We start from the raw sequence: 12579 nt of genomic DNA on the forward strand, positions 1-12579 counted from the left end.
TGAAAACATCATGGTACTTCATTATCAGTATTGCTCAGACATGGCTTGTTTTTTTTCAGTGATTTGCATGCCTTTCTTTGTCTATAGCTCCTTGTGGGCAATTGAAGCACATCTCTAAGATGGTTAGTTGAAGATAGGAGAACAATCTGTAGCTCTAAAGTGGAGGGACGTGCAGCCAGAGATTGTAACATTCGATCTTTGCAGGCACATGCGGAAACTTCTCATTATATTTACGTGATCTTATATTTTTCATTTCCATGTTTTTGTATGTTTTATAATGTACATAATAAGTTAGCATATTAGTTCATGTACATAATTAATAAATGTATCTTGGAGGTACTCATACTTTTTTTCAATGAAAGGGTTATATGAATAAAACGTTGGGAAGCTATTGCTCTAAAACAATTGGATGTTCAAATTGAGATCAGGTATGCATATTGAAAACCTCGCAATAGGTATTGAGGAAGTTAATAACTTTAAACTCATCTTCCAAAATCATATTTAAAGAAAATTCTACCAATGCAGAACATTATGATACTATCCTTATGATTTTTATTAATATATCATTTTATGTATCATGGCTTAATTAGGCAGTAAGACCCTAAACTTGGAGTTCAATTCCACGTGTACATTTCAGTATTTCAGGAAAGTTTCTGTTAATTAATAAGGGATGTTTCCTGAAATAATGGTTTATGTTTATCTTTAGCGTATTTTGGACCTTTTAAAAGAAAGTGATGAATAAGAAGATGCCAGAATTCTTAAAATGCATCAAAAATCTAAGATTTTTTTAGTCAATTTTATTTCCTTTTTTTCTCAAAATTAGGTTAAATGCTGCAGATAATTTGTTCAAATTGAGCAAAACATTTAAATTTGTAATGTGGATTTTTTTTCATGGTTTTACACCCATATAACTTTTATATGGTAGACATTTGCATTTTGTGTGGATTTAAAAGTAGTTTAAAAAAATAATGCTTAGTAGTAATGTGTTCTGTCACTTAAAGATTCATTGATTTTTTTTTTAAATTTCACTGACTAATTTGTAAGTCATTTGTCTTAATGACAGGTTCTGGAAGGTCAACCAGTAAATATGTTTGTTACAACTGTGTTTGCAAAGGATCTTGATGAAGGAAACAATGCAGAAGTTATATATTCAGTATCTTCAGGTAAAAGTTACTATCCATAAAGGATTAAAAGCTTTTAGAATTTCCTCTTTTGTTTACCAACCATCTACCTCCTTCTGGGAAAATAGTTAACACTGAAAATAGCACCATATTGCAAACAAAATACATTTGTTATTTTCTAGAATCACCTTTAAAAAAAAAATTTTAAAGTTTGATGGGGGCTTCGGTCGGATCCCAGGGAGAGCACTGGTGTTGGCTGTGTGAACACAGCCTGAAGGGGGCTAGTGCGCCACAGCTAGCCGGGAGGGAGTCCGGGAAAAAGTCTGGAGCTGCCGAAGAGGCAAGAGACTTTTTCTTGCCTCTGTGTTTCCTGGTGCGAGAGAAGAGGGGATTAAGAGCGCCGCTTAAAGGAGCTCCAGAGACAGGCATGAGCCGCGGCTATCAGCACGGACCCCAGAGACGGGCATGAGATGCTAAGGCTGCTGCTGCAGCCACAAAGAAGCCTGTGTGCAAGCACAGGTCACTATCCACACCTCCCCTCCCAGGAGCCTGTGCAGCCCGCCACTGCCAGGGTCCCGTGATCCAGAGACAACTTCCCGGGGAGAACACACGGCACGCCTCAGGCTGTTGCAACGTCAATCTGGCCTCTGCTGCCGCAGGCTAACCCCACATCCGTACCCCTCCTCCTCCCAGCCTGAGTAAGCCAGAGCCCCCAAATCAGCTGCTTCTTTAACCCCATCCTGTCTGAGCAAAGAACAGACACCTTCAGGCTACCTACACGCAGAGGCAGGGCCAAATCCAAAGCTGGACCCCGGGAGCTGTGCGAACAAAGAAGAGAAAGGGAAATCTCTCCCAGCAGCCTCAGGAACAGCGGATTAAATCTCCACAATCAACTTGATGTACCCTGCCTCTGTGGAATACTTGAATAGACAACAAATCATCCAAATTGAGGAGGTGGACTTTGGGAGCAATGATATGTATATTTTTTTCACTTTTTCTCTTTTTGTGAGTGTGTTTGTGTATGCTTCTGTGTGTGATATTGTCTGTATAGCTTTGCTTTTACCCTTTCTCCTAGGGTTCTGTCTGTCCGTTTTTGTTTTTTTTTTTAACTTAAAAAATTTTTTCTTAATTATTTTTTATTTTAATAACTTTATTTTATTTTATTTTACTTTAATTTATTTTATTTTATTATATCTTATTCTTTCTTTCTTTTTTTTCTCCCTGTTATTCTGAGCCCTGTGGAGAACAGGCTCTTGGTGCTCCAGCGAGGCATCAGGGCTGTGCCACTGAAGTGCGATAGCCAAGTTCAAGACACTGGTCCACAAGAGACCTCCCAGCTCCAAGTAATATCAAATGGTGAAAATCTCCCATAGATCTCAATCTCAATGCCGAGACTCAGCTCCACTCAACGACCAGCAAGCTCCAGTGCAGGACACCCTATGCCAAAAAACTAGCAAGACAGAAACACAACCCCATCCATTACCGCAGAGGCTGCCTAAAATCATAATAAGGCCACAGACACCCCAAAACACACCACCAGACATGGACCTACCCACCAGAAAGACAAGATCCAGCCTCATCCACCAGAACACAGGCACTAGTCCCCTCCACCAGGAAGCCTACACAACCCACTGAACCAACCTCAGCCACTGCGGACAGACACCAAAAACAATGGAAACTACGAACCTGCAGCCTGCAAAAAGGAGACCCCAAACACAGTAAGTTAAGCAAAATGAGAAGACAGAGAAACACACAGCAGATGAAGAAGCAAGGCAAAAACCCACCAGACCTAACAAATGAAGAGGAAATAGGCAGTCTACATGAAAAAGAATTCAGAATAATGATAGTAAAGATGATCCAAAATCTTGGAAATAGAATGGAGAAAATACAAGAAATGTTTAACAAGGACCTAAAAGAACTAAAGAGCAAACAAACACTGATGAACAACACAATAAATGAAATTAAAACTTCTCTAGAAGAGATCAGTAGCAGAATAACAGAGGCAGAAGAATGGATAAGTGACCTGGAAGATAAAATAGTGGAAATAACTACTGCAGAGCAGAATAAAGAAAAAAGAATGAAAAGAATTGAGGACAGTCTCAGAGACCTCTGGGACAATATTAAACGCACCAACATTCGAATTATAGGGGTCCCAGAAGAAGAAGAGAAAAAGAAAGGGACTGAGAAAATATTTGAAGAGATTATAGTTGAAAACTTCTCTAATATGGGAAAGGAAATACTTAATCAAGTCCAGGAAGCACAGAAAGTCCCATACAGGATAAATCCAAGGAGAAACACGCCAAGACACATATTAATCAAACTATCAAAAATTAAATACACAGAACAAATATTAAAAGCAGCAAGGGAAAAATGACAAATAACACATAACGGAATCCCCATAAGGTTAACAGCTGATCTTTCAGCAGAAACTCTGCAAGCCAAAAGGGAGTGGTAAGACATATTTAAAGTGATGAAGGAGAAAAACCTACAACCAAGATTACTCTACCCAGCAAGGAGCTCATTCAGATTTGATGGAGAAATTAAAAGCTTTACAGACAAGCAAAAACTAAGAGAATTCAGCACCACCAAACCAGCTTTACAACAAATGCTAAAGGAACTTCTCTAGGCAGGAAATGCAAAAGAAGGAAAAGACCTACAATAAAAAACCCAAAACAACTAAGAAAATGGTAATAGAAACATACATATAGATAATTGCATTTAATGTAAATGGATTAAATGCTCCAGCCAAAAGAGAGAGACTGGCTGAATGGATACAAAAACAAGACCCATATATATGCTGTCTATAAGAGACCCACTTCAGACCTAGGGACACATACAGACTGAAACTGAGGGCATGGAAAAAGATATTCCATGCAAATGGAAATTAAAAAAAAGCTAGAGTAGCAATTCTCATATCAGACAAAATAGACTTTGAAACAAAGACTATTACAAAAGACAAAAAAGGACACTACATAATGATCAAGGAATCAATCCAAGAAGAGGATATAAAAACTGTAAGTTTTTATGCACCCAACATAGGAGCACCTCAATACATAAGGCAAATAGTAACAGCCATAAAAGAGGAAATTGACAGTATTGCAATCATAGTGGGAGACTTTAACACCCCACTTTCACCAATGGACAGATCATCCAAAATGAAAATAAATCAGGAAACACAAGCTTTAAATGATACATTAAGCAAGACAGACTTAATTGATATTTATAGGACATTCCATCCAAAAACAACAGAATACACATTCTTCTCAAGTGCTCATGGAACATTCTCCAGGATAGATCATATCTTGGGTCACAAATCAAGCCTTGGTAAATTTGAGAAAATTGAAATCATATCAAGTATCTTTTCCGACCACCATGCTATGAGACTACATATCAATTACAGGAAAAAATCTGTAAGAAATACAAACAGATGGAGGCTAAACAACACACTACTTAATAACTAAGAGATCACTGAAGAAATCAAAGAGGAAATCAAAAAATACCTAGAAACAAATGACAATGAAAACACAATGACCCAAAACCTATGGGATGCAGCAAAAGCAGTTCTAAGAGGGAAGTTTATAGCAATACCATCCTACCTTAAGAAACAAGAAACATCTCAAATAAACAACCTAACCTTACACCTAAAGCAATTAGAGAAAAAAGAACAAAAAAAGCCCAAAGTTAGCAGAAGGAAAGAAATCATAAAGATCAGATCAGAAATAAATGGAAAAGAAATGAAGGAAACAATAGCAAAGATCAATAAAATTAAAAGCTGGTTCTTTGAGAAGATAAACAAAACTGATAAACCATTAGCCAGACTTATCAAGAAAAAAAGGGAGAAGACTCAAATCAATAGAATTAGAAATGAAAAAGGAGAAGTAACAACTGACACTGCAGAAATACAAAGCATCATGAGAGATTACTACAAGCAACTCTATGCCAATAAAATGGACAACCTGGAAGAAATGGACAGATTCTTAGAAATGCACAACCTTCTGAGACTGAACCAGGAAGAAATAGAAAATATGAACAGACCAATCACAAGCACTGAAATTGAAACTGTGGTTAAAAATCTTCCAACAAACAAAAGCCCAGGACCAGATGGCTTCACAGGTGAATTCTATCAAACATTTAGAGAAGAGCTAACACCTATCCTTCTCAAACTCTTCCAAAATATAGCAGAGGGAGGAACACTCCCAAACACATTCTACGAGGCCACCATCACCTGATACCAAAGCCAGACAAAGATGTCACAAAGAAAGAAAACTACAGGCCAATATCACTGATGAACATCGATGCAAAAATCCTCAACAAAGTACTAGCAAACAGAATCCAACAGCACATTAAAAGGATCATACACTATGATCAAGTGGGGTTTATCCCAGGAATGCAAGGTTTCTTCAATTTATGCAAATCAGTGAACATGATACACCATATTAACAAACTGAAGGAGAAAACCATATGATCATCTCAATGGATGCAGAGAAAGCTTTCAACAAAATTCAACACCCATTTATGATAAAAACCCTCCAGAAAGTAGGCATAGAGGGAACTTACCTCAACATAATAAAGGCCATATATGACAAACCCACAGCCAACATCGTCCTCAATGGTGAAAAACTGAAACCATTTCCACTAAGATCAGGAACAAGACAAGGTTGCCCACTCTCACCACTATTATTCAACATAGCTTTGGAAGTTTTAGCCACAGCAATCAGAGAAGAAAAAGAAATAAAGGGAATCCAGATTGGAAAAGAAGAAGTAAAGCTGTCACTGTTTACACATACATGATACTGTACATAGAGAATCCTAAAGATGCTACCAGAAAACTACTAGAGCTGATCAATGAATTTGGTAAAGTAGCAGGATACAAAATTAATTCACAGAAATCTCTTGCATTCCTATACACTAATGATGAAAAACCTGAAAGTAAAATTAAGAAAACACTCCCATTTACCACTGCAACAAAAATAATAAAATATCTAGGAATAAACCTACCTAAGGAGACAAAAGATATGTATGCAGAAAATTATAAGACAGAAAGATGAAAGAAATTAAAGATGATACAAATAGATGGAGAGATATACCATGTTCTTGGATTGGAAGAATCCACATTGTGAAAATGACTCTACTACCCAAATCAATCTACAGATTCAATGCAATCCCTATCAAACTACCACTGACATTTTTCACAGAACTAGAACAAAAAATTTCACAATTTGTATGGAAACACAAAAGACCTCGAATAGCCAAAGCAATCTTGAGAACGAAAAATGGAGCTGGAGGAATCAGCCTTCCTCACTCCAGACTATACTACAAAGCTACAGTAATCAACACAGTATGGTACTGGCACAAAAACAGAAATATAGATCAATGGAACAGGATAGAAAGCCCAGAGATAAACCCATGCACATATGGTCACCTTATCTTTGAAAAAGGAGGCAAGAATATACAGTGGAGAAAAGACAGCCTCTTCAATAAGTGGTGCTGGGAAAACTGGACAGCTACATGAAAAAGAATGAAATTAGAACACTCCCTAACACCATACACAAAAATAAACTCAAAATGGATTAAAGACCTAAATGTAAGGCCAGACACCATCAGAATCTTAGAGAAAAACATAGGCAGAACACTCTAAGACATAAATCACAGAAGATCCTTTTTGACCCACCTCTTAGAGAAATGGAAATAAAAACAAAAATAAACAAATGGGACCTAATGAAAATTAAAAGCTTTTGCAGAGCAAAGGAAACCATAAACAAGACGAAAAGACAACATTCAGAATGGGAGAAAATATTTGCAAATGAAGCAACTGACAAAGGATTAATCTTCAAAATTTACAAGCAGCTCATTCAGCTCAATATCTAAAAAACAAGCAACCTAATCCAAAAATGGACAGAAGACCTAAATAGACATTTCTCCAAAGAAGATATACAGATTGCCAACAAACACAGGAAAGAATGCTCAACATCATTAATCATTAGAGAAATGCGAATCAAAACTACAAAGAGATATCATCTCACACCGGTCAGAATGGCCATCATCAAAGAATCTACAAACAATACATGCTGGAGAGGGTGTGGAGAAAAGGGAATCCTCTTGCACTGTTGGTGGGAATGTAAATTGATACAGCCACTGTGGAGAACAGTATTGAGGTTCCTTAAAAAACTAAAAATAGAACTACCATATGACCCAGCAATCCCACTACTGGGCATATACCCTGAGAAAACCTTAATTCAAAAAGAGTCATGTACCAAAATGTTCATTGCAGCTCTATTTACAATAGCCAGGACATGGAAGCAACCTAAGTGTCCATCAACAGATGAGTGAATAAAGAAGACATGACACATGTATACAATGGAATATTACTCAGCCATAAAAAGGAACGAAACTGAGTTATTTGTAGTGAGGTGGATGGACCTAGAGACTGTCATACAGAGTGAAGTAAGTCAGAAAGAGAAAAAAAAATACCGTATGCTAACACATATATATGGAATCTAAAAAAAAAAAAAAGAATAAAAATTGGTCAGAAGAACCTAGGGGCAAGTTGCGAATAAAGATGCAGACCTAGTAGAGAATGGACTTGAGGATATGGGGAGGGGGAAGGGTAAGCTGGGACAAAGTGAGAGAGTGGCATGGACATATATACACTACCAAACGTAAAAGAGATAGCTAGTGGGAAGCAACCGCATAGCACAGGGAGATCAGCTCGGTGCTTTGTGGCCACCTAGAGGGGTGGGATAGGGAGGGTGTGAGGGAGGGAGATGCAAGAGGGAAGAGATATGGGGACATATGTATATGTATAACTGATTCACTTTGTTATAAAGCAGAAACTAACACACCATTGTAAAGCAATTATACTCCAATAAAGATGTTAAAAAAATAAAATAAAATAAAAATTTAATGTAAAATCATATTATTTTTTCTATGTCCTAAGTAGAAATCAACCAGCCATACACTTTAAATGAATAATTTTCAATAATCTAAAATGCAAATCAACTTTTACTGATAGGAAAGTACTAGTTAATGGATAAAAATTGTTATTGAGTATAAAGACATATGATTATGAACACCAAGCATCTGTGAATCTCTGTGAAAATTAAATATTCTTAAGGTCAGAGTAAATCATATTTAGAAAATGCAGAGTGAAGTAAGTCAGAAAGAGAAAAACAAATATTGTATGTTAATGCATATATGTGGAATCTAGAAAAATGGTACAGATGAACCTGTTTGCAAGGCAGAAATAGAGACACAGACATAGAGAACAACGTATGAACACCAAGGGGGGAAAGGGGAGCTGGGATGAATTGTGAGATTGGGATCGACATATATACACTAACTAATATGTATAAAATAACTAATGAGAACCTGCTGTATAGCATAAGGAATTCCACTGTACAGTAGAAACTAACATATCATTGTAAAACAACTATACCTCAATTTAAAAAAAATAGGATTAATAAAAAAATGTCACATACGTACACACATGTATGTATATATAGGAATTTTATTGAGACAGGCTTATGTTTATGTTTTTCCTTGAGAATGCACAGGCCTCAGATTGGTTCCAGTGATTAACTTTAGTTGGCATTTTGTTTTTATACCATTTTAAAAGACATTTGTTGCTTTGCCATGTTTGACACGAACATAGGGAAGCAAGGGACAACATTGCCTTTATCTGCAGATAATTTAATTGTCTACATGGAAAACCCCAAATATGCTACAGGCAAATCACTAGAATCAATAACATAAAAAATTTCTGGGAACAATGTCAACATACAAAAATCACTAGCATTTTAAGAACTGAGCAGGATTTCAAAGGTTTCATTCACTGTAACAAAGAAAATCATTGGGTGTGGGGTCCAGTTTACTGTGAAGATCATGAAGTTTAGGCTCTAAGGCTCTTCACTAGCATGGGCTCCTCTGGGGTGGGAATATTGTCCTATTTTCTTTAAAGAAGGACGATCAAATTATGTGTTTCCCCCCTCTCCCAAATCAGAATCATCTTGACTAGAAGCATAGGGAGGAAAATTTCAATAAAAGATATTTAAGACCTTTATGTAGAAAATTACAAAATAGATGAAAGACCTAAAGTAGAAAGAAATGAAAAGGCAAATCATGTTCATGCTTGGGAAGATGACATAGTGGATTGTTCAGGAACAATGAGTCTGCTGCATACACACACACACACACACAGGTTAATAGATTAAGCTGTAATTCTGCTATGATACCGTTATTTGGAAAGGAACAAAACCATGTTATATATTACTCATGAATATATAGACTAGAAAGATACACCCGCACTTTAGAACAGAGGCTGTCTACAGGGAAGAAGAAAGGGAATGAGATTTGGAGATACACACAGGTCCTCTGCTGTACTTATATTCTGTCATTTCTTTAAAAATTTTGAAGAAATATTGCGACTTTACCAATCTGGAAATGTTTACATGGAAGGTCATATATTTCTGAATGTTTGAAATGTTGATTTTTAAAAAAATTAGTTTCTGAAATGATACTTGGAGCATAGCAATATAAAAATGTGGTGATATCTGTTATGTTACTCATACCTTTGCTTTAACTTTATCCAATTGCAAAATAGAGGCAACTACAAAATATAAGATAAAATAACAAGATAAAGATCAATATAATGAGAACAAAGATATATATATCACATTCATGAAAGTTTTCATTCTCCTATGTAAATGGACCAAAGCATAGAAATCACAACCAGTAGGTGTTACATAATTTCCTGCTCTATACTCTGACTTTCTTAAGAGCAGGAGTTCTTTTTTATTTGCCTTTATTTCCCCTATAACTGGTAAAGTATCTGTTACATGATAGTGACTCACTGACAGTTGAATAAAAGAATGAAAGAGAGCCACTAGCCTACACATCGTCTGAAGTTCTTTGGGTTGTTTAAAGTATTTAGATTTTATCAAAGAACACAAATCTGTTATTTAACAAACCAAAAAAAAAAAAAACCCCTGCCACGATCAATTTGAATTAGAAGTATCAATACAAACTTATGACATATTTTAGTGTGTGCATGTGTATATTCTGTGACCACTGAAAAAGGCCTAGAGACTGACTGACCCAGAAGCAATGAGCAGGATACAAACTCCCAATACTGTACTCCATGGAATGAACCAGGAGTCCTTGGAGAAATGACTGACTCCAGGTCTTGGACAGGAAATCTTCAAGATGAGTCTGTAACATTTTGTCACCCCAGATACAAGGAGGCTGCTAAAGATGACTAGGATCATATCAAAGACTCAAGAACCTCCTTTAAGAGGATCCTAACGTTCAAAGATAGAACAATTTGAACATCAATAGGGATAATATTGGGAATAGATTGAAACTCTTACAATATGTTTAAATTTATGCTTAATGATTCTTAAAACAGAAACTAAACAAACCTTTAATTATCATAGTTGGAGCACTGAAGGATGTTAGTAAACCAATCCATTATTTTGAAGACTGTTAAATAAAAGTTTACCATCAAACATTTATCCTATTTCCTATAATGAACTGTCCCACTGGGTTACCGATAAGTAGATAAGAAGAAGTTGCTCTTTAGTAATATATTCCAGCTAATAAATGAAGAAGGGATCATAGACTCAGAATGTTATACTTTGCAACATTTATTGAATCATTAGTGGATCCAGGCTGTGCACCAAAGGGGGCCCACATCACAAAAAGAGACAATCAGACATTTGCTTCTGAAGGAAAACACAAAACAGCATTTATGAAGTAGTCTTCCCCCCAAACAACCTGAATCTGATTAATTCTCTCGATCTACATCCCAATTTAAGGAGAACATAGAGGACAGAAAAACATATTAAGCTACACTTTGGAGATAAGCAACAGGCAAATCTAGACCACAGGAAGCTTCAGGATCCAGTTCTTCATGATCCAGTTCTTCAGCAAATGAGTTGCAAGAACAAAATAAAGAGATGGATGGCAGGAATGCATAGATTGAAGAGATATGCAAATACAGAGTTTATGTTGAACCTAATTTGACTAAAAAAAATAAGATATTTATGAGACAACTGGAAATTTAAAAGTTAACTAGATATTTGATAATATTTAGGAATTATTACTAATTTTTAAAAGTATAATATGGTACTGTGATCATATTAAATTTTTCCTTATCTTTTAGAGATGCATGTTGAAAAACATACAGAAGAAATGATATGATTTCTGAAATTTGCTTCAAAAGAAGTTGGTGAAGGGAAATATGTGAATGGGGAATAAGATTAGCCATGAGTTGATAAATATTATTATTATTTTAAATTATTTTCCATATGGTTTTTTTAATAGGATATTGAATATAGTTCCCTGTGTTACACAGTAGTTCCCTGTGTTTCTGTCTCATAGATAAGTTCATTTGTGTCATATTTTGGATTCCTACATATAAGTGATATCATATGGTATTTGTCTTTCTCTGTCTGACTTATTTCACTTAGTATGATAATCTCTAGGTCCATCCATGTTGCTGCAAATGGCATGATTTCATTCTCTTTTATGGCTGAGTAGTATTCCATTGTATATATGTATCACATCTTCTTTATCCATTTACATGTTGATGGACGTTTAGGTTGTTTCCATGTCTTGGCTATTGTAAATAGTGCTGCTATGAACACAGGGGTGCATGTATCTATTTGAATTAGAGTTTTGTCAGGATATATGCCCAGGAATGGGATTGCTGGATGATATGGCACATGAGTTGATAAATATTGAAGCTAGATGATAGGTACATGAAAGTTCATGATATCATTGTCTACTTTTTTATACGTGAAAATTTCTATAATAATTTTTTTAATCTGTTATGTTTCTTGTCTGTATTTTTAGTATTATCCTTATGCTCATATTCTCACAGAGCTTAAGGTAAATAAATCTTCCAAATGATCACAGGTATATTTGGATTAATTAATTCTCTGTATTCTGCATTGTCAACTAACATTAATTTCTTAATTTTGTGTGTGTTTGTGTGTAGAGGGTAGTTCTGATCACTTCAAGATTGATGCCAACAGTGGTGAAATAAGAACAACCAGAGTACTTTCACATGATTATGGACCTTCTTACAGGATGATTGTAATTGCCAGCGACCAGGGGGTGCCTTCTCTTCAAGGACAGGCAGTTATTAATATTCAGGTAATAGCTCACATCACACAAAATGTGGAAAGATGCTCTGAGGGGGTTTTAATTTTATATAAAAATGTAGAGTGAAGATACATTAAATATACGAATACTCTTTTTAGAGAGCATTGCAGATGTATGTGTGCATTATATTAAGTGATTTCATTATCACTTGAGAAATGATTAGGTTTAAATAATTTTTTATTTTAACTTTGTACAGTTACTGACAAGATACTTACCTCCATCACTATGTGGACGTTTATCCTGCTTTGTTTATGAAGAACAAAAAGTATCTTTTCTTTTACTTTTTCCTAATTGC

At 35.7% G+C, this 12579-nt stretch overlaps 1 protein-coding gene across 1 annotated transcript in view; it reads left to right on the top strand.

Annotated features, from left to right (window-relative positions):
- Window positions 1-12579, top strand: part of DCHS2 (dachsous cadherin-related 2) — a 305470-nt gene that overhangs the window by 184438 nt on the left and 108453 nt on the right. Inside the window, exons 7-8 of the mRNA XM_061191590.1 lie at window positions 1064-1163; window positions 12118-12275. Of these exons, the coding sequence (XP_061047573.1) occupies window positions 1064-1163; window positions 12118-12275 (258 nt within the window). The remainder of the gene's footprint in view (window positions 1-1063; window positions 1164-12117; window positions 12276-12579) is intronic.

The sequence above is a fragment of the Eubalaena glacialis genome, chromosome 5 (genome assembly GCF_028564815.1).
Source record: "Eubalaena glacialis isolate mEubGla1 chromosome 5, mEubGla1.1.hap2.+ XY, whole genome shotgun sequence".
Taxonomy (NCBI): Eukaryota; Metazoa; Chordata; class Mammalia; order Artiodactyla; family Balaenidae; genus Eubalaena; species Eubalaena glacialis.